Below are 26,012 nucleotides of genomic sequence, written 5' to 3'. Positions count from 1 at the left end.
GCTAGGTACTGACTGTCCCCCCCTGGTCCTCTTAGGAACCCAGTGCCTGGAAGGGAGGTTTCATTCCAGTCTCCGCAGGCCTAACAGGCAGCAAGGGCAAGAGAGTCTAAAAGGGCAAGGAGCCCTGATTGATGAGGCTGCTGGGAGCTGCTAAGCAGGCTTGGCAAGGACAGATGAGGAGTCGGGCAGGAGGAGGCAGGGATGGGGGGGCTCCTGAGGCCGGCCCCGCAGGGAAGTGCAGCCGTGCCCTGAGGGCTCCCTGGGACCTGGCCCATCCAGCCTCCTATCTCTCCGCCCCCAGCTCACTGGGCGCCTGGGAGTCTTCCTCCTGCTTCCACCAGAGCTGCGGGGCCCTCTTCTCAGACTCCTCTCGGGTGCGGAGGCGTGGCACCCCACCCCGGTTCACCAACTGTAGTGAAGTTTCCACAGCGATGTAAGAAGTTACTCAGAGGGAGACTGGCCGAGGGGTCTACTGGGACTTCTGTACTACCTTCACCATTGTTCTATATATCTAAAACTGTCATCAAGTTGCTTGAAAAAATAAACTCGTTTGTTTTCTAGAGAAAACAACAGAGGCTTCTTTGGGTTAGAACTTCTGGCTGCTCCTTTCCCTGCCTCTGGCCCCAGGGCTCTGCGTGCTGAGTATCCCAGTTCGAGACTCCACAAGGTCACCTGGCACCCAAGACCCACCTCTGGGGAGTGAGACTGGTCAGGAGCCACTGGCCTCATCTGGTTCTGTCCCCTGGTGTTACCTTGCTGCCTCTTCCTTCTTTATGTCTCTCTCTTGTTCCCTCGTCCTGCCTGGCTGCTCCTGAGACCAGTGATGAAGTCCCTGCTTAGTCACAGCTGAGCAGGCCCAGCAGTGGTATCTGCTCCATTCATTTCTCTCAGCTCAATCCCTCCCAGTGCTAACTCTGGTCGGCGACTGCCAGCCTCCTCCCCTCCCCGCCTGCCCGCCTCACCCCGGAGCCAAGGGCGCCCCTGACTTACCTCCCTGGCTCTGCGCCCAGCGTGGACTGCAGGGAGTCTGTCACAGGAAGGGGTCAGGGCCAGGAAGTGAGGAGGTGGCCCTCTGATTGTGGATTTCCTAATTTCTCCTTGTTTAATTCAACCTTGTTGCCGCATTTGCTGACTCATGCTATGCTGTCTGCTTGTGTTTTGTGAGTTAATGCGACAGCTTTCCTCTTCTTTTTTTTTTCTGTGAGAATATTTGATTGCTTAAGTCTTTTTTCCAGTCCTCACCTTGGGCCTGGTCTCCTGTCTCTGCGTGGGCGTATTTATTTATTTACTTATTTATCCAGTCAATGAAAGGGCAATTTTATTGGGGGTCCAGGGTCACAGGGTTGAAGCAGGGGGCTGCCCTGCAGCCCAAAGAGGTGGTGGAGGGGCCTTATTTAACCTTCTTCTTGGGGGGCAGTTTGTTGGTGTGACCACTCTTCCTTATAGCAGGTGAGGTCATGGTCTTGCGGGGGAGGGGGGGCGCGACACCTGCAGCAGGTCACCTGGTCACAGTTATGCTTCTGGGCAGAGGGAGGGCTCAACAATGCCCCCGCGCAGACCAAGTGCAGGGCGGACCCTTAATGGATATCAGAGTCTGAGAGGGTGCAGCCATCCTCCAGCTGGTTGCCCGCAAAGCTCAAGACACTGCTGGTCAGGTGTGATGCCCAGCTGCCTTGGAGATTAGCTTTGACGTTCTCAGTGGTGTCGCTGGGCTAGACCTCAGGGGCAGTGATCTTGCCAGTCAGGGTCTTCACAAAGATCTGCATCTCTCCATCTGCTGGGGAGGCTGCTCTGCGCCTCGATGAAGAGGAAGAGCCCTGCGTGGGCATTTAGAATGAGTCCCTAGTCTGCAGCCACCTGCTGACCCCACATCCCATCACTGCCTGGCTCTCACGCCTGGCATTTCCCTCATGGCTTCCTAGTTCAGTTATGTATGAAATGTGTTTTTATTTTATTTTATTCATCTCTAGGTAATCTTTTTTTTTTTTTTTTTTTTGACAGAGACAGAGAGAAACAGAGAGAGGGACAGATAGGGACAGATAGACAGGAAGGGAGATGAGAAGCATCAATTCTTCATTGCGGCACCTTAGGTGTTTGATTGCTTTCTCATATGTGCCTTGACCATGGGGCTACGGCAGACCAGTGACCCCTTGCTCGAGCCAGTGACCTTGGGCTCAAGCCGGTGAGCCTTGCTCAAACCAGATGAGCCCGCGCTCAAGCTGGTGACATTGGGGCCTTGAACCTGGGTCCTCGCGTCCTAGTGCGACGCTCTATCCACTGCGCCACCACCCGGTCAGGCCATCTCTAGGTAATCTTAATGAGACTTTTGTTCACCAGCCTAGTCCACCATTTCCCAGAGGTTCCAAGGCTCTTTGTGGACTGTAAGGGGCTGCAAAATCGGACAACGTGATTACTTCTCCAGCCTTCCCACTGCTCACCCAGCTTCCCGCGGGAATACCTCCCCCAGTTCTGACATCAGGCTATCTGCTTGGATTTGTTTCACTTGGTTCTTGTCAACACCTCACTACCACTGACATCTTTCTCTCCATTTCTGTCCCCTGTATTCAGAAATGCCCAGTAAGCAGTGGAGGAATGCTAAGTGACTGTATTTGGTTAGGCAGAGAATGTTTCATTGGAAACAATGAAAACATTGTTTCCTTCCAGCCTTTTGTTCCGCTGGTTGCAGTTACAGCTGGAAGGACGCAAGCCCTCCCGTGGGCACGCAGGCCATATATCTGGTACAGCGGTCAGCTGGCCGCGGGGAAGGACTTATTTTTTTAGTATTTACTTCTAAATTCTTAAATTTGAATTATTAATTGTGAGCTTTTAAAAATTGATTTTAGAGACGGTGAGGGGGAGAGAGGGATGGAAAGAGAAACATTGATTTGTTGTTCAACTTATTAATGCACAATTGCTTGTTTCTTGCATGGGCCCTGACTGGGGGTGGAGCCCACAACCTTGGTGTATCGGGACAAAGCTCTAACCAACTGAGCTACCTGGCCAGGGCTGTTAATTGTGATCTTTTAATTATTATTCTCTTTAGATATATTACTGATTTTCTAAACCACTTGAGAGTAAGTTGAGGACATGATGTCCCATTACTCCTTAATACTTCAGTGTATATTTTCTAAAGATGATTGCACTCACCCACATAACCTCTACCCAACCTATAAAGTCAAGGCATTGATACTGATTAGATATTTTCGTTCATTCCACAGAATGCTGATCGTTCTAATAATGTCCTTTATAAGTGGTGGATCCAATGCAGGACCACACATTGAATTGAGTTGCTAAGTCTGTAGTTTCCTTCATTCTGGAACAGTCCAGCCAGTCTTTCCTGGCTTTCCATGACCTTGTCATTTTTTAAAATTATAGGCCAGTTATGTAGCTTGGTTGGTTGGAGTGTTGTACCAATGAGCTAAGGTTACAGGTTTGGTCCCCAATCAGGGCACATAAAAGAATCAACCAATGAATGCATAAATAAGTGTAACAAATTGATGTTTCTCTGTCTCCTTCTTCCTCTCTCTAAAAATCAATCAATCAATTTATAAAAAGACTTCAGGCCAGTTTCTTTTCTTTTTGAAAGAGACAGAGAGAGAGAGAGAGTCAGAGAGAAGGACAGATAGGGACAGATAGACAGGAAGGGAGAGGGATGAGAAGCATCAATTCTTTATTGTGGCACCTTAGTTGTTCATCCATTGCTTTCTCATATGTGCCTTGACCAGAGGGCTACAGCAGACCAGTGACCCCTTGCTCAAGCCAGAGAGAGATCTTGGGCTCAAGCAGAAGCAGTGACCACGGGTCATGTCTATGATTCCACGCTCAAGCTAGCAACCCTGCACTCAAGCTACTGAGCCTGTGCTCAAGCCGGATGAGCCTGCGCCCAAGCCAGAGAGCTCAGGGTTTTGAACCTGGGTCCTCTGTGTCCCGGTCTGACACTCTATCCACTGTGCCACAGCCTGGTCAGGCCAGTTTCTTTACAGAAGGTTCTCAATTTGAGTTTGTCTGGTATTTCCTCATGAGTGGGTTGCATAACCTCTATCTAATCATGAGATGTCAGCCTCAGCACATCCCTTCCCAGCTCCACTTATCCCCCACCCTCCTCATCGGGGGATGGCAGGTAGGGGCGGAAACAGGAGCTACGGTGAATAAACTGCTCACAAATCTGCCTTGAACCTCAGTCGTGCATGTTTAGCTACACTTGGGCCCAGGATGCGCTGCACCCCTGCCCTTTGAAACTCAGGGTCAATGGGAAGATGTGACCACAACTGGTGATAGAGTGAGGCAGCACCTTGGTGCACAAGCTACAGAGTAAGGAGACATGAGGGCCCCAGGAAGGTGGGTAGGACAGATTGCTCCCCCATCTGTTAGATATTTACTATGTGCTGGCACTGTGCACACAGAGCAGACACAGCCCCTTCCTGTCCTCAGAGTTTACACTCCAGTGGACAAGGGGCCAAGGGGCCAGAGATGTCAACCTCCCTTGAAGAGGAGTGTTAGACAGACATTTATGGAGAGTGCCTTAGGATTTAGGATCTTTGCCAGCCCCTGCTTGGTGACCAGGCCTGCTATAGCTAGACAGCCTGAGTTGGTTTGGAGATGGAATGGGGCTGGTCTCTGAATGGGCAAGGCCAGTTTCAACACCCTGCAGAGGTGCCAAAGGAGGCAGTATGGAAGGAAAGGCCCGGGCTCCGACTCTGCTGTCTGCCCATCTACCCCTAGAACCATCTCATCCATCTGGGCACCTGGCTGGCCCAGTACTTGGAGGATTTCTTTCAGTCTCCAGACTTTCCTGCCTGAAACAGCTTATGACCTTCATGCATCTCAACCTGCCTGGCTTGGACCTAGAGTGCTGTGTCCAACTTCTCCAGAGCCAGCTCTAATACCAGATCCAGAGCTAGAGACGGCTGAGGCACCAGCTCCAGCTGCAGACCTACAGCCAGAGCCAACTCTAGAGCTAGAACAAGCTCTAGTACCAGCTTCACAGCTCCAGCCAGGCCCAGCCCTAAGGCCAGCTCCAGAGCTAGAGCCAAATCTGGTGCCTGCTACAGAGCTACATTCAACCTCAGTGTCAGCTCTAGAGTTAGAGCCAGCTCCAGATCCACTGCATTTCCAGAGCTAGAGTTGGCTCTAGCACCGAAGCTAGTGCCTCCACCAGCTCCAGTACCAGCGTCAGCCCTAGTTCTGCCTCTAGAGCTAAACATAGTTCTTGCACCTACTCTAGCACCAGCTCTGGAGCTAGAGCCAGTGCCAGCTCCAGAGCAAGAGATAGGTCCAGCACCATTTCTAGCACCAGAGCCAGAGCTGGAATCAACTCTAGAATTAGAACCAGTACCAACAGTAGCCACAGCACCAGCTCTGGAGCCAATGATAGCATTGCTAAGTCCAGAGCTACTACCAGATCCAGCCCCAGCCCCAGCAATCAGAATCAGGGTTACAGCTTGCTTCAGAGGTAGAGCCAGTCCTTGGACATCTCTAGCAACCTGCTACAGGGCCACACTCAGCTATCTACTTCCAGCTCCAGAACCAATGCCAATTACAGATCTTGAGCCAGTGCCAGCTTAAGTGAGAAGTGGCTGTAGCACCAAGTCTAGCACTAGAGCCAGTGCTAGGTCCACAGCTAGCTGCCAGCTCTAGCTCCAAAGCGAGAGCTAGCACCTCTAGGGCTTCCTTTAGCTATCTGAGCGTATTTAAGTCAGTTGATTTCAAATCTTTGTCTAGTAAGTCCAGCATCTGGCCTTCCTCGGGGATAGTTTGCGATCTTTTTCTTTTGAATAGATCATAATCCTGTTTTGTTGTTGTTGAAAATTGGACATTTAAATATTGTAATATGGTAACTACAAAAATCAGCTTTTCCTTCTCTCCGAGTGTGCTCTTTATTTTTATTTATTTTATTGAAGGCTACAGTCCTCTGCCTGTTTGGTGGGTGACATTCTCAAGATATTTTAGCAAAGATAGTCATCCTTGTTATATGTACTCACTTGAGTCTCTATTCAGCTAGTATATATTTTTAAATTTTTTAATTCATTTACTTAGAGAGGAGGGGAGATGGGGGGGGGGGGGAGAGAACCAGGCAGAAATGTTGATCTGTTCCTGTATATGCCTTGACCGGGGATTAAACCTGCAATCTTTGTGCATTGGGATAATGTTCTAACCAACCAAGCTATCCGGCCAGGATTTAGCTAGTATTCTCACAGATTTCCTTGAATATCAGGAACTGAAAACATACCAACCCCCCCCCAAAACAAACAAAATATCTCTCCCAGCCTTTCAAGACTGGCTCTGTCCTGAGGCACTCAACACAGCCAGGCGGTTTATAACTCTGCCTTAGCCTGCTGGGACTGAGGCCAGACATCAGCCAGAGGGGAAAGCTGAGGGTCTTCTCAGGTCTTTTCTGAGCAGGCATCCTATCTTGGCCATGCGTGTGGCGTTCTCGATTCCCCAGTACAGCCACTCTCTGATCTGGTCTACCTGAACACACGGCTTTAGCTACCTTACAGGGTAGAGCTAAGAACAGGCCCAGGGTAGCCAGGTAGGGTGGGACTTCAGTTACCCAGGGCAGCATTTCCCCAAGTCTGGGACTCCCGACTCACACCTAGGGTCATATTCAGTGGTACAAATAAGGCATTAAATAACCTCAAGTCTTACAGTGAGAAAGTTACTTCCCTTGCAGTTCCCATTCTATCTTTCCAATTTTATGAAGGAAAAAATCTCAGTTGGGTGCTAGTATGTCTAACTCCTATTACCATCCCTTAACCTCTTTCTGTTCAGAAAGCAAGGCTCAGGCTATCTCACTTGGTGGCCATAGAATGAAGCCACAATTTTATAATGCTGTGTCTTTTAAATGCTGTTTTGTTTTGATTCATTTTTAGTTACTTTCTGTTTATGTCAGATGTAAACTTTCTTTTTAAAATGTGTTTAAATTGCCTGACCAGGCGCTGGCACAGTGGATAGAGTGTTGGACTGGGATGCAGAAGACCCAGGTTCAAGACCCCGAGGTCGCCAGTTTGAGCACGGCCTCATCTGATTTGAGCAAGGCTCACCGGCTTGAGCCCAAGGTCACTGGCTTGAGCAAGGGGTCACTCAGTCTGCTGTAGCCCCTTGGTCAAGGCAGATATGAGAAAGCAAGCAATGAACAACTAGGTGCCGCAATGAAGAATTGATGCTTCTCATCTCTCTCCCTTCCAATGAGTCTGTCTCTATTTGTCACTTGACTCCCAGTGGATCCCAGGAGGGGGATCCTTCTCTCTCTCTCTCTCTCAATCAGTCCTGTCACAATAAATAAATAAATTAATTAATTAAAAATAAAAAAATAAAATGTGTTTAAATTTAAAAAGTGAGCTAATTTTTAAAATACAGAGGTACCATGAGATACAAACAGACCAACATACGAATTATTTAAGATACGAGCTGAGCCTGACCTGTGGTGGTGCAGTGGATAAAGCGTTGACCTGGAAATGCTGAGGTTGCCGGTTTGAAACCCTGGGCTTGCCTGGTCAAGGCACATATGGGAGTTGATGCTTCCAGCTCCTCACGAGCTTGGTTACAGAATGAATTAAATTCGTACCTCAAGGTACCACTGTATTAAGCCTGCCTGACCTGCGGTGACACAGTGGATAAAGTATCAACCTGGAATGCTGAGGTTGCCAGTTCAAAACCCCAGGTTTGCCCCGTCAGGACACATGCAACAAGCAACTACAGGTTGATTCTTCCCACTCCTCCCACCTGCCTCTCTCTCCCCTCTAAAAAAATAAATAAATAAAATATTTAAGGCCTGACCTGTGGAGGTGCAGTGGATAAAGCATCGACGCGGGCTGCTGAGGTCGCCAGTTCAAAACCCCGGGCTTCCCCAGTCAAGGTGCATACAAGAAGCAACTACTATGAGTTGATGCTTCCTGCTCCTCCTTTTTCTCTCTCCTCTCTAAAATCAACACATAAAATCTCTTTAAAAAATTAACAAGTACTGAGATCTGGCAAAACTTATGAATGTGATATTCTGACAACTGAATTTGGGGGAATATTGTTGTAGAATAAGGACTTTGGGTTCAGTAATTATCTTATGCTTTTGTGATTCTGGGGTTTTGTCTGTTCAACTGGTTATTGTTCCCTAACACAGATTATTTCTGAAAAATCTTAACCTTATTTTTTTGAGGTGAAAGGCATTTATTTTTATCTGGGTAAGACAAAAACAAAAACAAAACCCCAGAATGTGCCCTAGAGGTCAGTGGCTCAGGCACAACTGGCAAATAAAATAGGGAGTCAAGTGACAAAGCAGAAGAGGACCCCAGGAGGGGGACCGTGCTGCCCCCTGCCCTCCAGGCTCTCAGACACAGGTCTGCAAATCCAGTTATAGAGATCTTAAAATGGAGAACAAAGAGAAAGACGGAATACTGACAAATTTTTTCATGTTTATCTCTTATATTAAAAAATGGTTATAAAATCTAAATAGCTGATTCAAGTTAAACATCATTGTTGCAAAATTTAACCAATTTAAAAGATTTCTGGATCTCTTGACTCCAAGTCCAACACACTCTCCGTGTCGACCCTTCTTTTCCTATAGATCCTACACTGCCAGGTTTTCCTATAGGAAGCAGATCGGAAGTAATCTGTCCGTGAGGAATCGGCACCTCACACGTACGGAGCTCTGGCTGAGGCAGCAGGGGGCCTGGCAGGTCTGAGTGTCCCTGGAGGCCACACCTAGGTGAGTCCAGGGCTGCCGCGCTCCCTGCAGAGACCTGTGAGGGAACCTGCGGCCCTCGGGGGTCTCCTGGGGCCCGCCAACCTGCCCCAAGCTGGGCTCTCCTTCCGGTGGCCAGCCACGTCCTGGCTTCATTCCATTTTGATTCTGGTCAGTTCCCATCTTCCTTCTCCACAGAGTTTCAGAACCAAGGAGTGAAACTACAAGAGATCAGACCACGTCGAGATCAGGCTGCCCAGGCCATGACAGGAGGCTCAACCCTGCCTTCTCTGCCACCCCCAGTCCCCACTTTGAGGGGCCTCTGGCTCTGGCCAGGCCCAGCTGTTGGGTTCTTCCTCCTCCTCAGCCATCCTGTGAGCCCAGGTACCTTCTCAAGGCTGCGCCGATGTCCCACGCTGACAAATGTCATGCCCAGCTGCTGGCCGATGCGGTAGAGCTCACCCTCCGCCTCCTCTGTCAGGGCACTGCTGGCTTCATCAAGCACTGAGGGCAGAACCGGTGGTGAGAGATGGGGAACTGTCCCTGGCTCTGCTGCTTCTCCTTCCCCACACCTGCTCCGGATGGGAAGGGGCGCGGGGCTGCTCTGCCTTACAGGAACCCTGCCTTAGAGAGGAGGCGCCAGAGGAGCAGAGGCCAAGCTCCCTCCCAGAAGCATCTGGCCAGTAGCAGGACAACACCCCTCAGCTTCCTGTAGATCAGCACCAGACATGGGGACCCCTCAATCCTGGTTCCCCCCAAAGATGTCAGTCCTCGATCAAGTCCATGCCTGCCACCCTGTACCAGGCACAGTGAGGGGATGCCCATTCATGGATGGCAGAACATAGAATCACAGCCCTCTCAAGGCGGCTGCAGCTACTGCGATGGCAGAAAGCTTACTGCTCCACATCCAGAGCCGCCCTGAGAATGCCAAGCACTCCTGCCTGTGGGAAGAGCCCTGCCCTCCTCTCCTGCAGGGACAGAGATGCCCAGCCAGACACAAGTGTGTTCTCCTCCAGCACCAACAGCGCCCCAGGTGTGCGTAAACACGCTGCTGCACCTGCGGGCACGCACACGTACAAGGCAGATCTCACCTGCATACTTTGGCTGCAGGTAGAAGAGCCGGGCAAAAGACAGCCTCTGCATCTCTCCAGGAGAAAGGACATCATACCTGAGAAACGGGAGTCAGAGAGGACCACTGGAGGAAGGAGGATAGAGTTTGGCTTTTGCCTAGAATGGGTCTGGGCAGGAAGAGGTTCTCATGCAGAGAGGCTGGCCCAGGACAGACAGATGTCACTTTCCCTTTCAACCACAGCCCTGCTGCCCACACAAGGAGAGGCCAAAACTCTGCCCCCAAGGGCAAGAAACCTGGACTTTGGGGTCAGAAGCCCTTCTATCCCCTCCCTGGACCCCTGGAACACACTGCTAGGGGGAATGGCTCCGGAGCACCGCAACCCTTCCTACCAGTTCCAATCCACCTGGTGGTCCAGCCCCTCTGTCCTTGTCACCAAGTCAGACTGTAACACACCCAGAGGAAACAGTGTCCATAAGTGTCCCTCGGTCCTCCCTGCCTTCCTGAGGAACCCCCTGGTCCCACCACACCGATGCCTGAGGAGAGCTACAACCCCAGTGGAGCACCAAGCTCGGGGCTGGCCCCGGGGCAGCGAGAAATATCCTATCAGCTACACTGTTTAGACTTGTTGGAGCACGGTGACGAGAAACAGCATGCTGTCTTTGTAATAACAGTTCTATTATTTTAAAACTCACTACAGAGATGTGCCCTCTCTTTGCCCGGACCTGCTCACAGCTCCCTCAGCCACTTTATATTCTCAAGCTCCTTGCCCCAGGCTCATACTTCCAGCCCTGAGCTCAGGGGCAGTGGGCAGTGCCACCTTGGGCCTGGGCCTTGGGGCCCCTGCCCTCACTCACCAGGCCTGCCAACTCCAAGAACCTCATGATCCTCTCATCATCAGCAGAACCTGCAAAACAGAGAGGCCTTCTTCAAGAAGTCGGCTCCTTCTGGGTCCCAGAACAGACGGGGCACCTCACGGCAGGGAGAGGGGGGGGGGCTCCGAATCTGGGCTAAGGCTCTGGAGTGACAGGTCGCAGACCTAGTGAGGAAAGGCCAGGTGGGGGAAGTAACTGCTTCCTTCCTCCCGTGGGACTCGCCTCAAGCAGGGAAGACAAAACAAGATGCAGTCAGGGTACAGGCCCCAAGACAGTCAACAGCAGGAGGAGGAGGAGGGGACTCAACCTGAAACCAGCAGTCTGGCTGGGGCCTCTCCCGAAGGGCACAGGTGGGGCCACAGTCAGGAAGAGCAGGGACAACCGAGGCGGGAAAATGCGCTCAAGGACACCAGCTCACCTGAGTCCGGGTAGATCTCCTTCAGGGGGTAGATCACCTGTTAAAACAAGAGACATACTGGCCTCCCCTCCCTCAGCGACAGCCCCAGGAATTGCCACAGGCCTGGCTCCTGTCCACCCAAGGAGAGCAGGGAACACCCTGGTCACGGGTCCAGTGGGCGAGGGGGGCCGGCAGACAGCGGGGCAGGGTCGCTGCAACCTCCAGACATGCATTTGGAGGGGAAGAGTCTGTGAGTTTCCTGAAGGCAGGGCCCCGGGACCCAACCTCAGTATTCCCCCAACGCTGTGATCTTTTGTTTGCAGCCCCCGCAGCTTAACCTAACCCTGTTGCTCTGAGTATATGGCCCAACCCGTGGATGTCAATAAAAACAAGGGTGGGGCCTGACCAGGCGGTGGCGCAGTGGATGGAGCGTCGGACTGGGATGTGGAAGACCCAGGTTCGAGACCCCGAGGTTGCCAGCTTGAGTGCGGGCTCATCTGGTTTGAGCAAAAGCTCACCAGCTTGGACCCAAGGTCGCTGGCTCGAGCAGGGGGTTACTAGGTCTGCTGAAGGCCCATAGTCAAGGCACATATGAGAGGGCAATCAATGAACAACTAAGGTGTCGCAACGAAAAACTGATAATTGATGCTTCTCATCTCTCTCCGTTCCTGTCTACCCCTCTCTCTGACTCTCTGTTTCTGTAAAAAAAAAAAAATGGGTGGGCAAAGGTGGGTCTACAGTTATTCTTGTATAATTTTTCATTAATTATTGTATTATTTAGTTGTTACAACTGTAAACCTACTTTGCCCATCCCTGCATTTTTTTTTTTAGGAAGTGAGAGACAGACAGGAAGGGAGAGCGATGAGAAGCATCAGTTCTTCATTGCAGCACCTTAGTTGTTCATTGATTGCTTTCTCATATGTGCCTTGACCAGGAGTCTCCAGCTGAGCCAGTGACCCCTTGCTCAAGTCAGTGACCTTGGGCTCAAGCCAGCAACTATGGGGTCATGTCTATGATCCCACGCTCAAGCTGGCAACCCTGAACTCAAGCTGGCAATCTCAGGCTTTCAAACCTGGGTCCTCAGCGTCCCACGTTGATGTTCTATCCACTGCGCCAACACCGGTCAGGCCCATCCCTGTACCCTTTGAGCCAAGGTTCCTGGGCAGAGGCCATTTCATTACCCCCCTCCCCTTATGCCCCATAACTGCCTAGGGCTGAGCCCTGTCACGCTGCCAAAGGTCCCGGCTGGGCAGTGGGAGTAGGGGTAAGGAGTGGGCCCTGGGCTGACCTGCTCCCGAAGGGTCCCGTCGGTGAAGAAGGGCTTCTGTGGCAGGAACAGCACCCCATGGGGTCCAAAGTCCATCAGCATCTGCACTGAGCCTGCAGAGCCCACAAAACATCTATTCTGAGCTCTCCCAGAGAAGGTAGCTGCTTCTCACCCTCTTGCTGGATTCAACACACACACACGCACGCACGCACGCACGCACGCACGCACATGCGCACGCGCACACCCACTGCCAGGCTGCTTCTCACCCCGTGTGCTCTCCCAGAGGCCACCCAGGACCCGGAGCAAGGAGCTCTTGCCGGTGCCTGTGTTGCCCGTGATGAGCAGGCTCTGCCCCTCGGAGATCTTCAGGCTCAGATCCCTGATTAAGGGTTTGTTAGAGGAGGGGGCGGAGATGGAGACCCGCTCAAGGAGAAAAGCTGTGTCTGCTGGCTCGGCAGCTGGCCTTCCCGGGGCCCTGGGGGCAGAGAGGGGAGGGGAGTGGGGAAGGTACAGTGTCAGTATTGCCAAAGGGAAGCTCCTCACATTGGGGAATCACCTCTGGACTGGGGTTGTTACAGGTTGAATTGTGTCCCCAAAATCACATGCTAAAGTCCTAACCCCTAGTAACATAACTGCACTTGGAGACAGGGTCTTTAAAGGGGTGATTACAATGAGGCCCTTAGGGTAGAGCCCTAAGCCACTTTGACTGGTGTCCTTTTAGGAAGAGGGAGCGATGCCAGGAGTGCGGATGCAGGAAGAAGGCCACGTGAGGACGCAGCGAGAGGACAGCCATCTGCAAGCTGCGGATGAGGCCCCAGGAGAAACCAACCCTGCGGACACCTTGATCTTAGGGCTGGGAGGCTCCAGAACTGGGAGGAAACAAATGTCGTTGTTCACGCACCCCGCCTGGGATATCTCATTGTGGCGGTCTGAGCTGACTGACACCACAGTGGAGTTGAGGCACTTACTTTGTGCCAGGCTGGGCAAAGCCCCACACGTGACTGATATTAGACTTAAACTCTAGAATCGCAGATATCATCCTCACTTGGCAGATGAGGAATCGGAGTCAGGTGGCTAAGTAACGCTCAAGGTCACAGAGCTGAATTTGTCTAATTCTAACATTGGTGAGTTTCCAGGGTGTCACAGTCCGACTAGAGGGCTGAGGATAAGAATGGGAGCGGCCATACTAAACTTTTTGGAGTTTCCAGATCTCCACGGATGCCATCTCCCCCCAGAACAACAGCTCTGGCTTCCTAGAGTCCCAGCACCAGCACACCAGCCTCTGGGCTCACAGCTGCACGAAGCTTGAACTGTGAACAGGGGCCAACAGTTAAGCCTTTAGTTCCTAAGAAAAGAGCTGAGTCTAGTTCTTGGAATTCAGAAAATGTCCATGATCAAAACCTTACTCTACAGACACTTTCTAAGCACTTCCTAGAGACTACGGTAGTTCCACTAATGTCCCTGTTATAGAAACGAAGAAAGTGAGACAGAACACTTAAGTAACTTTGCCCAAGAAAAGTGAGACATGAAACAAATCTTGAAAGCATAGAAAGGTCAGAAACATCCCAGAGCCTGCAGAGCTACATGAATAAAGACACCCCCGGGCCTGAGTGAGGCAAGGGGACAAAGACTAGACCAGCCCGAGGCAAGGGGCAGGTGCAGGGCTCGGTGGGAGGAGAAGGGAACGAAAGAAGAGCAGGGCTACGCTTCAGATTTTGTTTTATCTCAGGCGCAGGCAGGCGTGTGCACCTGGCTTCCATCAGCTGGGGGATGGTGGAAGTGCACAAGAGTGCCAGCACAGCGACACAACTTACGAACGTTTGCACTGAGCCTGGCACAAGACGTCTATTTCCTTCATTTGCTCCACACAACTCCACTGCCCAGTGGGGAAAGGGCGGGGCTCTTGGGTGAACCCCGCTGGGCAGTTCCAGAGCCTGCACTCCCAACCAGTAACCACACCGCCAGCCCGCACTCACCTGTGAGAGTCCCACTCGCCCTCGTCCAGGCTCTCACCGTCCTGTGACTTCAGGGACATATCCAGCAACGTCTCCTGAAGCTCCCCGATCCTGAACAAGAAGCGAAAACCTGAGGCAGGAGCCTGGGGGCCCAGAAACAGGTTAAGAATCCTTTTTCTGCCTGACCTCTGGTGGCGCAGTGGATAAAGTGTCAACCTGGAAACTCTGAGGTTGCCGGTTCAAAATCCTGGGCTTGCCTGGTCAAGGCACATATGGGAGTTGATGCTTTCTGCTCCTCCCCCTTCTCTCTCTCTCTCTCTCTCTCTCTCTCTCCCCTCTCTATAATGAATAAATAAAATCTTAAAAAAAAAAAAAAAAATCCTTTTTCTGTTGTGCCCACTAGGACACGGGAGTTTGTTCTGTTCCTCATTCAGCCATGTCTCCCAGTGCACACGCTTTGTTCGGGAGCTGGAAGCATGGCGTGCAGCCTCACCTGTGTGTGTAGCCAGCCACATCCGAGAGCGTGGTGGACAGGTCGATGAGCCGGGTGAAGCAGCTGATGAGGTAAATGCACACGAAGGCATTCTGGATGAACAGGGAGCAGTGAGCCCTTGACTCCCGGGCCCTGGGAACTGGGCCACAGGGGCAGACGGGGGAAGCGTGAGGGCTCACCAGGAGAGCTTCTCACCTTGCTGACCAGGGTGCTGAGCTCTGTAGGGCTCAGGTCTCCATAAACACCACTGAAAATGGGGATTGCGATCACAACGTAACTCAGGATGCTGCCCAGATAGTCAAACGTGTTGACACCAACTGTAGAAGACACACTGTGTGAGGCCGGGAACGTTTCTGTGCTCTGTGGGGAGTGGAAAGCCAAGAGGGGCCAAGCTATTCCCTGGATCCTCATGCTCCTGAGGACACACATGGCGAAGACAGTGGCTCCCCCTGGTAAACTCCTCATCAGAGCAAACGTATCAGTGCCAAAGGTACGGAGAAGAGGGGAGGGGAGGGTACGCCCCGATCCTGTGGTCCTGCCTCCCCGGGTTTTCTCCACCTACTGTACAGCCAGAGCTCCTTGGACATCAGCTCCCTCTGGGTCTGAAGAAGTCTTTGCAGCCTGTGGTTGGTCCTCATGTGCTCCACGTGTCCAGCTCTGCTGAGAAAGGCTGGGATGTCCATGGGGCCTGGAGAGCTTTACCTCTGGGTACCCTCTGTCCCTCATCACACCCTCCTTTGGGGACCAAGCCTATGCAAATGACCTTCACCTCTGATCCTTTCTAATACTAGCACTCATTCATGGCTTCCTTCATTCATTCACCATGGAATTGTCTGCAGATAGAACCTGAACTCTAGATTGGCCAGAACTGGTTCAAATCCTGGCTCTGGTCAGTTACTAGGTGACACTGACAGGTTACTTAAGCCCAGGAGTCTCATCTGTAAAATGGAACTTATAATAACCTATATAATAGGCTAGAGTGATAATTTCTGAATATAAAGGGCCAGGCTCATAAGGGACCCCAATAAATAACAGCTGCTATTAATCAGCTAGTGTGATAAAGCCTCGTCCTGGAGAATCTCCCAGTTTAGGGGGTAGGCAGGTGTTCTGCAGTTCTTCACCGGGAACAGGGGAAGTGTTACAGAGTATCTGCAGGCAATGGCAACAAATAGGCTTGACCACTAAGAAAGTCTGGAAAGGCTCTCATCAGGAGTAGGTAACATGGGACTTCAAGGATAGGCAGAAATTCTCCAGGCAGAAAAGGTAGAGTGGGCAGAGGGGGCATTTCAGATTTTGCATAAAGACAGAGGCCACAGAAGAACACACTGAGCTCCAAGAAGCAACCTGCTTTCCCCGGAGCTCAGAGCCTCACGAGCAGAGGCTGTAGAGTCCACACTTAGCCGGATCCAGGCCTGCCCACCACACAGCCAAACCCCAGCTCAGTCCTAGTATCCGTGGTGCCCACAGGTGGTGGAAGCCGCAAACTGCCAGATTGGCAGAAGAGTCAAGGTCCCAGGGCTCTTGGATCCAAGTGATGCAAGACTAGCTCCCACCCCTTACACACAAGCCTCTGGGCCTGCCTGTCCTGTCCCTCCAACAAGGCTCCCGAGGCCTCACAGGAGGTGGCACAGGGCCCTCCCTGGCCCTGAGGGAAGGAATGGGATTTCACAATGCAGCTGTCAGGGGACCAAACACAGTGTCACTTGGCCAGCACTGGACAGCGCTGTGGGAGCAGGGCTCCTGATGCCCTGAGGCTCCCGTTCCCTCATTCGCTACAGTACAGAGACAAAGGAGCAGCCTCAGACAGCATGCACTGATTGGCAAAGCCATTTTACAGATAGAAAAACAGAGGTAGAGGCAAAGCCTTACAGTAATCAGCAAATGATTACTCATTTCATTAGGCCCCATGCTAGGCCACTAAGAGAAAACAAATTCCTGGACTAGGGGTGAGGCAGACAAGGACAGTGCGCAATACCGGGAAAGGGTCACAGCGCAGTGGAAGGACCCCTGGCCCCTGGGCTCGGTGGTGGTGTGGGGGCTCCACCACTCAGCCTTCCTTCTCTGCCCTCTCCACTAGCAGCTCCGATGAGGCAGAGGGGCACTGCCCCTGCCAGACTCACCTGAAAAAAGCCGCAGGCTCAGCATTCACACGGATCTGCATGTGCTTGAACCTGCGCAGACCAAAGGAAAGTGTGTGCTGACAATGGGCAGTACTGACCCCTCCTTTGGAGGCTGAGATCAGGACCTCCGGGCAAAGGGGAATCTGCTCCGCTGGAACCGCAGTTGCCTCAGCCCAACGCCTTCTGCGAACCTTCCCGGGGAGCGGGGCCTGGAGGGCGTCGGGGCCTAGGCAGGCTGGCAGGAGCACTGCAGACAGGGCGGCCCCTCGCCACCTCCAGGGAGAGGTACTCATAGCACCGCCTCCTCCCAGGGCTGGGCCAGGGGATGAATGCATCGACTGGCCCGAACTGGTGGTTAGAACAGAGCGTGTGAGAAGGCCAAGGGATGATAACAATGACGGTCAGTGCCTGACCAGGCGGTGGCGCAGTGGGTAGAGCGTCGGACTGGGATGCAGAGGACCCAGGCTCAAGACCCTGAGGTCACCAGCTTGAGCGCGGGCTCATCTGGCTTGAGCAGAAGCTCACCAGCTTGGACCCAAGGTCGCTGGTTTGAGCAAGGGGTTACTCGGTCTGCTGTAGCCCCACAGTCAAGGCACATATGAAAAGCAATCAATGAACAACTAAGGTATCGTAATGAAAAACTGATGATTGATGCTTCTCATCTTTCTCCGACTCTGTCACTGTAAAAAATAAAATAAAATAAAATGATGATGGTCAACTAGACACCATTCTCAGTGCTTCTCACGTACAATCTCGTTAATCCTCACAATTCTCTAGTAAGCAACAGTACCATCTCTAGTTTAGGGTGCGAGACCAAGACCAGAGAGATTCAAGACCCCAGCCAAGAATACGTGGACGCCCAGCCCCGAAGAAGACTCAAACACGGGAGACACACCTAAAATCGCCCTCCAGCTTTTCCTGCTGCACCAGCTTCGTCACAATGGGCCCCATCAACATTTTGTTCACCACGGTTCCCAGGATGAAATAGCCGAAGATGCTCACAGGCCCGAGCCAGCCTGTGCTGAAAGGCAGAGAGAGGGGTGGTGGGGGCCCACATAGCCAGCCCTGAGGCCTCATCCCCTGTGGGGGGCACTGAACAGCTGGTCCGCGCTGTCAGAGCACCAGATCCCTGGGACCCTGCAACACCACGGGCCAGCAGGAGGACAGGGCCCCAAGCACAGGAGAGAAGACTGAGGGGCAGGGGAGAGGAAGGGACGGTTGGCCCCGTTTGGACTCCGCCCTGGGCGAGTTTTGTGAGTGAGGGATCTGTGGGATGACCCGGGCAGGAGAGGAGGGCCTCTGGCGAGAGGCTTCACCTTTGGAAGCACTGGTAGGTGTAGTAGGCGAGGGTGAAGGGGGAGACGATCAGCTGGCTGGCCATGCCGCTGAGCTGCCGGCAGAACCGCTCCACATCCTGGCTGATGCGCTGGTCCCTGGAACCAAGCACGCAGAGTAACTGGACCTGGGAGCTGCACTCAAGGGCTGAGAGGCTCAGAGAGTTCCATGCGCCCTCGCCTTTCAGTGACCCCGAGGGGAGATGGACAAGGGCTGGCTTCCAGAGCCAACGAGACCCTCAGGACCTCTAACCAGGGTTCTGGACAGTTGCTTCTTCCTTTTTTTTTTTTTTTAAGGAATTTCTTTTTTATTTTTATTTTATTTTCTGAGACAGCGAGTCAGAGAGAGGGATAGATAGGGACAGACAGACAGGAACAGGAGCAGAGAGAGTTGAGAAGCATCAATCATTAGTTTTTCGTTGGGACACCTTAGTTGTTCATTGATTGCTTTCTCGTATGTGCCTTGACCATGGGCCCCCTTGCTCAAGTCAGCGACCTTGGGTCCAAGCTGGTGAGCCTTGCTCAAGCCAGATGAGCTGCGCTCAAGCTGGCGACCTCGGGGTCTCGAACCTGGGTCTTCCGCATCCCAGTCCAACGCTCTATCCACTGCGCCACCGCCTAGTCAGGCTGGACAGTTGCTTCTTATGGTGCCTTTGTTTACTCCTCAGAAAAAGCATCAACTGAAAGGTCTAGCACCTGGGAGCCCTGATCCAGTTCTTAAGGTAGATAAACTGAGTTTCTGGGCGACCAGGGAAGCTGTCCCGTTTATTTCACTCTTCGCAATCTCTCTTTTCCAAGCCTGAGCCTGTCCCCATTTTAGCTATCAGCTGTGGAAGCTTCTATAGGGTGAGCCATAGAGAAGCAGCCTCAGAGATAGTCACACGGCGGTAGCAGTCGCCCAAAAATCTTTGTGGCAAAGCTCAGCTTGGGCTGAGGAAAGGTCACCTCTGCGAACCAAGTGCTTGGAAAAGTGGTGAGGGGGAAGGAAATGAGTATGAGGAGTGACCCGTCTATCCCTCTGCACCACCAGGGCCACAGTGACTCCTATTTCCAATGAGAAATGCAACCTTGGAAAAATCACTTGCATTCTCTGGGCCTCAGTTTTCTCACCTGTATAATCACAATAGCTAACTTACACTGGAACATTTGCTATATGCTAGGCACCGTCTGTGGTATCACATGAGAAGCATTTCATCCTCACTATATCCTTTGAGATAGGAACTATTATTACCCTCATATTACAGAGAAGGGAGTCCAGGGCTTAGTGAACTTAGGCCTATAAACTGTGAAGTGACAGTATAAAGATTTAAATCCTAGACTGAGTCCCAGATGGCAATATTTTACTGCTGGACATCAGAGCTAGTTTTCTAGCTTTTTCTAGCAAGGACCCTCTCTTCAGAGGGGCCTGATTTGGAAGCCCAGGCTATGAAATGGACTAAAGGAAGCTTCTCTTATATTTAGCTCCCTGTTCTCAGCCCTGCAGCTTCTCCAGACCTCCTCTGCGGGGCCCACTGCCCCCATGGCTCTTATCAACATCTGCAGATAACTGTAGATAATCTCCCAGGGATCTTCGCAGAAACTCCCCAGGGCTGATCCCGACTACACCCAGCAGACCCACTCCGAGGGAGCAAGCACAGAGGGGAGGCCTACGGGTTGTCGATGTCATCCCGCAGTACGTTGAGGGTGTAGTACACGCGGCCCCGGAAGTACAGGTGGTGGAGGTGCTCGGTGAGGTCCTTCCTCCAGCTCACATACAGAAGGTTGCAGGTGAACTGGTCAAAGCTCTTCAGCTGCGCAGGGGAGGAGGCAAGGGGGAAGGGAGGGAAAGGGAGAATGGCTTCCTGCAAGTCTCAGCTCAAAGCTCAGGGCTGGCAGAAAGCATCTGCTGACCGGTTCCAGCCCGCTCTAATTACAGTCCACTCAGCACTTCTGCTTGTTTAAAGCGACAAGTCATCGGACTTTTCCCTTCCTCGTTCACACCCGTGTTCGTTCCCTCACTAAATAATGAAGGGCTTACTGAAGGCAAGGCCCTCTGGTCCCCTTCCCCACTGTACTGTCTTAATCTGAGCATAGATAAGCTTCTGGAGATTGGGGACAATATTTCCTATGCCCTGTATGTTCTTACTTTTCTGTTCCAAAACCTGGAACAGGGTTCTGTATACATAGCTATGTACTGACCAAAAGACATAAAAAATGCCAATGCGTGATGAGAAATGACTTCCTCAAGAACCAAGAAAACAAATAGCACAGCCTGATAGCCTAGCCGGGCCCCGACTCTCCTCCCTCCCCATTTATGGAGCACCTATGCGCTCAGCACAGGGTAAATAACAATGAGCTCGGGCTAGCCAGGGAACAGAAAATTACAAGGGAATACTATAAGGAGTGTTACAGCAGAGATAAACTCAAAGTATTAAGTAAACAGAGAAAAGGATGAGTTTGGTGGAGGAAACACGGAGGAGACCATTGAGGAGGACCTGAAGGTGACAGCAGAGGACCGGTGAAAAGTGAGCAGGCATTAACCAGTGAACGAGGGGTGGGGGAAGGAGGGCACCCTGCAAGAGAAGAGCAGGTGCAAAAGGCGGGAGGTGTGACAGTGCCACTGAGTCACAGCCTCAGTCACAGAGGAAGAACAGCTCTGGCTGCCCCTCCCAGGTTTTCAAATGCTCTGAGCTCCCTGAAGCAAGAGTTCTGGGAATGAAAAGAGCAGTGATCATTTCTGCTAACTGCTTAATTAACCCAGAACCTCATGGCCTTGTCCTGGGAGTCTGAAACACTCAAGGAATTGGTCCCAGTGGGCCAAGAGCAAGATCAATGCCCTACCTAGGGTTGTGACCTCAAGTTCCTAGAAAAGGGAGGGGACACACACCCACAGCTTGATTCCTGCTTCCTAGTGGCTAGTCCCACTGGGCATTACTGTTCTAGGCTGGAGAGGAAGACAGACCCTGGGAGAAGACCTTACCATGGAGTTGAGAATGATGAGCACGACAGCCAGGAACGTCAGGGTCTTAAACTCATCCAAGTCTTTGTTTCCCAGGACTCTGTAGTATTGACTCGGGATCAAGCCAACCTGGTAGATCACCAGTTGTTCTGGGGGGTAGGGGGTGGTATGTCAGAAATCAGGGATTAAGGGTGTGAAAAGAGTCCTCTTGAGTCCCTGCGTCATCAATACCCCAGAGAAAAGTAAAGGAACCCCAAATCAGAGCTGCCCTACCCCGTCCAGCCTGGGCTCACTCACTCACCCAGGAGGGCCACACACAAAAGGGTCAGGAACATCAAGGCATTCTGTGATGAGCAAGAGGGAAACAAAACCTTTTGTATCTGCAGGAAACGCTGGAGAAATTGCAGATCTAACCTGGGCCTGAAGAAGAGAAAGAGAAGCAGAGAGAAGCCTAAGAGGGGAGTTGAGCCTTAGAGAGCAGTTCCATTGTTCTGAGGCCGGGGGTGGGGATGGGGGTGTTCGTGCCATGCAAATGGTCTTCTGGGAACAGACCAGGGATAGAAAGGAATTTCTTTAAGTTGAATAATGCTATAAGAGGTTATTTACCAAAAATATACAGTAAAAAAACCCCACCATAATGAATAAGCTTTAGCCACATCCTCCTTATGGTCACAAACAAGACAAGGAAGCCCACCTCATCAAGAATTTTAAGGTCCTGGCTAAAGGAATAAAGCAGGGGGAAAAAATGAGATAAAAGAATCGAAAGGAAAGAGATTAAACTGTCATTATTTGCTTATGATGTGATCATTTACAAAGAAAACACAGCAAAGAAGTAGACAAAATGTTGAAAATAAAAGTTAAACTAGATAAAGGGTTAACAGAAACACCAATAGTATTCTCTACGAACAATCACCAACTTCAAAATATAAAAAAAAAAGTCATTTAAGAAAAGTATAGAATAACTATAAACGATGCAAGAATTTACTTTCAAAAAAGAACACAGTCTGACTAGGCAGTGGCACAGTGGATAGAGTGTCGGACTAGGATGCTGAGGACCCAGGTTCAAAACCTCCAGGTCACTGGCTTGAGCGCAGGGTCGCCAGCTTGACCGTGGGATCACAGACATGACCCCACAGTCGCTGGCTTGAGCCCAAAGGTTGCTGGCTTGAGTCCAAGGTTGCTGGCTCAGTAGGAGTGCCCCCGCCCGGTCAAGGCACATATGAGAAAGCAGTCAATGAACAACTGAAATACCACAATGAAGAATTGATGCTTCTCATCTCTCTCCCTTCCTGTCTGTCTGTCCCTGTCTGTCCCACCCCCCTCTTTCACTAAAACTGAAAAAAAAATGTATAAAACATTTTGGAGGAAAAACAAAAACTCTTACAGGATGTGAAGGAAGACCTAAATAGAACTTCAGGATTTAACATTATAAAGACCTCATTTCTAATAAAAGTAGGCTATAAATTTAACAGCAATCAAAAGCAGGACTTCTCTGAGGAATTTTATATTGATATAAAAAATAAAGGTCCATGAATAGCTTAGGACAATTGCGAAGACTAGGAAAGGATGAGGAAGGGACTCAAGCCATCAAATTATTAAGACATATCGTATTACAGGGCTGGAGTAATAATAAAGTGTAATATTAACATAGGAACAAAAAAGCCTGACCTAAGTTGGATAAAGTGTTGACTTGGAATGCTGAGGTCGCTGGTTTGAAAGCCTGGGCTTGCCAGCTCAAGGAACATACAGAAGCAACTACAAGTTGATGCTTCCTGCTCCTCCAATCTCCCTTTTTCTCTTTCTCCTCTCTTTAAAATCAACAAATAAAACCTTAAAATATATATATATATATATTTATTTACAGAAACAAACAAAAAGCAATGGAACAGAGAGACAAAAAAATATATATAAAAAAAGACCTGTTTACTTGGGCACATACAGAAGTTACATCAAAAGAAATATTAATACTAAAAGTTGTCAACACTTATTAAACATGTACTATGTGCCTACTACTGTTCTACACATGTTTACATGTATGAATTCATTTATAGTATATGGATGAGGAACTGGGGCCACAGAGGTTAAAAGTAACTTGCCCTGTCAACCACCTGGCAAGTAGCAGCCTCGGGTTTGATCACAGACAGCCTGGCTCCAAGAATCTGTGCTTTTTTTTTTTTTTTTTTTGTATTTTTCTGAAGCTGGAAACAGGGAGGCAGTCAGACAGACCCCCCCCGCATGCGTCCGACTGGGATCCACCCGGCACACCCACCAGGGGGTGATGCTCTGCCCATCTGGGGCGTGCTCTGTTGCAACCAGAGCCACTCTAGCGCCTGAGGCAGAGGCCATGGAGCCATCCCCAGCGCCCTGGCCATCTTTGCTCCAATGGAGCCTTGGCTGCGGGAGGGGAAGAGAGAGACAGAGAGGAAGGAGAAGGGGAGGGGTGGACAAGCAGATGGGCTTCTGTGTGCCCTGGCCGGGAATCAAACCTGGGACTTCCACACGCCAGGCCGACACTCTACCACTGAGCCAACCGGCCAGGGCAAATCTGTGCTCTTAACTCTGCTACACAGCTTTTCTAACTTTTAATTATTAATTGAAAATGGTGGAGAAAATCTAGGTCATTACTTCAAATTATTTACAAAAATAAACTTTAAAACACCAAATGGATTAAAATCTATTTATTGATTTTTTTCCCCCCCTTTAGAGAGGAGAGAGAGAAAAAGGCAGGGGAGAGGAGCAGGAAGCAACTTGTCGTTGCTTCTTGCACGTGCCTTGACCCGGCAAGCCTGGGGTCCTCAACTGGAGACCTCAGCATTCTGGGTTGAAGCTTTACCCACTGCACACAAGTCAGGCTGGATTAAAAATCTAAATGTGAAAGTTCACACTAGTGTTCAGTTAAAAGAAGGAAATGTAGAAGAATATCTTCATGAATATATAGTGGAAGGCAATTCTTAAAAAAGACCCCAAAATACAAACTATAAAGGGAAAACTAATGGACTTAAACATTTTTGTTCAACATAATGCACAGATTAAGTTAAAGAACTAGAGAAGGTATATGCACAGTGTAAAATCAACAAGGAATTCAAATCCAGAGCGTACAAGGAATTCAAATCCAGAGCGTACAAGGAATTCCTACAAGTCAGAAAAACAGGAAATCCAGAAGGAAATGGGAAACGGACATAGCAATTCAGAAAAGGGCAAACCCAAATGCTTAATAGATGAACATTAATACAATGGGATATCACCTTACACTGGATACATCAGAAAACCAAACAACATCAAACGTGGGGTGAGGGTAGGGATATGGGGAAACGGAACCTTTACTCAATGCCCTCAGGAAGTAAAAGCTGACATGACCATTCCAGAGAACAATTTGGCAGAATCCTACGACCTAGCTAGCATCCTACCCTCGGGTGGATCATCTGGAGAAAATCACCCCTATTCACTAGGAGACAAGTGCCAGTGTGGTTTGTGGCCAAAAATTAAAAGCAATCTTAAGTGTCCATCACTTGGGGAATGTATAAGTAAAACGGGATCTAATGTAGCATTCAAGAGGTGAAAACTAGATTACTATAGCACATCTGATCTCAAAAACACAATGCTGGATCAAAAACTTTTTTAAAAATTCACAGCATGTTATCATTTATGGGAATTCAAAACCACTGTTTCTCAAGGGAACATATATAGGCAAACTTATGTAAGGTGGGCTGTAAAGACACTTACTACACTAGAGTGTACGTCTGAGAAGGGGCGTGAAATGAGTTGGAGAATAAGGAACGAAGGGAAAATGATAAAACACAAGGGCCATGGGCCACAGTGAGCCACGAACTGAGAAGGACGAACAACTCAACTCGGTGCACTTGGGGTGGCAGAAGAGGGAGGCAGGAAGGAAAGAGGCAGTTCTGAGGGAGCGGACCCCACACCAGGTGCTGGGGACGGCTGAAGTTCCGCGAAGCTGGAGGGCGGCTCGGGACCGGAGAGGCGGTGGGCGCCCCTTGGGAGCTCTTCTCTCTGCGGGGACAGCGGCTCTTCAAACGCCGCGGACAGGGGCGGAATGAAGTACAGCCCCTTCCCGAAGGCCCGACCCTCCTCCCAGCCGCCCCGCTCACCTCGCGTCTGCCCCGCTCGTGGACCCCCGAACCGCCATGACCCAGACTCCAAGCAACTCCGCAGCGCGGCTGCCCCAGGGTAGACTCAGAACAGAGTCCGCGGAGCGCCGCCGGCCTGAGCGGGGCGGGGCCCCGACGACCACTGATACGGGCGGATAGAGAGGACGGCGCCGGGCAACGCCGCCGCTCCCGGAAGCGGCCGATTTCTCTAAAAGAACCAAAGAGTGCTGAGCCTTACATTCTGTCAACCCGACGCCTACAGCGCGCCCTTCTGGATATAAGAGGTTTCCTCTTTAACATAAGGTAGGCGGGAAATGTGACTTAAGTATTTTATGACAAGTATTTTAGACTCCGAATATAATAGATATTCATACATTCTCCCAAAGAAGCCGTAGTGATCTTTTAAAAAAAGAAATCAGGCTTCCGGTTGCAGCTAGATAAAATCCATACGTTTTCATGGCATAAGTGATCAGGTTTTCCACTTGGTCGACTCTGAATGGCTGGCCACTCTGTTTCCACCTGGGTCTTTGCCCTGCGGTTGTCTCCTCTTGGATCACTCTTCTCCCAGGCCTGAAGATTTCCATGGTTGGCTCATTCATTAGTGCAACAGCCAGCCGTCTGCTCACCCTACCCAGTATATATTGTCCAATTCCGTCATCCCCATTACATTACACTTTTATTTTCTTCTTAATATATAAATATTTATCACTGAAATTATCTTGTTTCCTTGCTTGTTGTTGTCTTTCTCTATAAGAATAAACTTCATTTGAGTGAAGTT

The 26,012-nt window shown here is 50.6% G+C and overlaps 1 protein-coding gene across 5 annotated transcripts; it reads right to left on the bottom strand.

Annotated features, from left to right (window-relative positions):
- Window positions 1-8,388: 8,388 nt before the first annotated feature.
- On the bottom strand, window positions 8,389-25,387 carry ABCD4 (ATP binding cassette subfamily D member 4). Of its 5 annotated transcripts, XM_066342551.1 has the most exons (19): window positions 25,235-25,387; window positions 21,427-21,545; window positions 21,147-21,274; window positions 19,838-19,977; window positions 18,170-18,286; window positions 17,749-17,874; window positions 16,854-16,904; window positions 15,296-15,390; window positions 14,929-15,050; window positions 14,734-14,825; window positions 14,262-14,351; window positions 12,552-12,760; window positions 12,307-12,398; window positions 11,040-11,076; window positions 10,604-10,653; window positions 10,139-10,191; window positions 9,769-9,845; window positions 9,066-9,181; window positions 8,389-8,898 (listed from the first exon to the last, which is right to left on the bottom strand). In XM_066342551.1, exons 1-19 carry the CDS (start codon window positions 25,270-25,272, stop codon window positions 8,830-8,832), a joined length of 1,821 nt encoding a protein of 606 aa, XP_066198648.1. In that variant the 5' UTR covers window positions 25,273-25,387; the 3' UTR covers window positions 8,389-8,829. The 5 variants fall into 5 exon arrangements, with proteins under 5 accessions (XP_066198648.1, XP_066198650.1, XP_066198649.1 ...); XM_066342553.1 differs by lacking the exon at window positions 21,427-21,545 and having other exon boundaries at window positions 25,235-25,369; XM_066342552.1 differs by lacking the exons at window positions 17,749-17,874; window positions 18,170-18,286.
- Between the last annotated feature and the right edge of the window lie 625 nt (window positions 25,388-26,012).

This window comes from Saccopteryx leptura, chromosome 6, assembly GCF_036850995.1.
Source record: "Saccopteryx leptura isolate mSacLep1 chromosome 6, mSacLep1_pri_phased_curated, whole genome shotgun sequence".
In the NCBI taxonomy this organism is placed as follows: Eukaryota; Metazoa; Chordata; class Mammalia; order Chiroptera; family Emballonuridae; genus Saccopteryx; species Saccopteryx leptura.
Note: the sequence above shows the minus strand (reverse complement) of the source record. Positions and strands in the feature narration are given on the sequence as shown.

Excerpts from the sequence above, each read along its gene's own strand:
- ABCD4 (XM_066342551.1), bottom strand. The coding sequence starts at position 25,272 with ATGGCGGTTCGGGGGTCCACGAGCGGGGCAGACGCGAG. Across the intron at positions 12,399-12,551 it reads CCTCTGGGAGAGCACACGGG|GCTCAGTGCAGATGCTGATG; the intron begins GTGAGAAGCAGC and ends TGGGCTCTGCAG. Across the intron at positions 9,182-9,768 it reads CCTGCAGCCAAAGTATGCAG|TGCTTGATGAAGCCAGCAGT; the intron begins GTGAGATCTGCC and ends TTCTGCCCTCAG.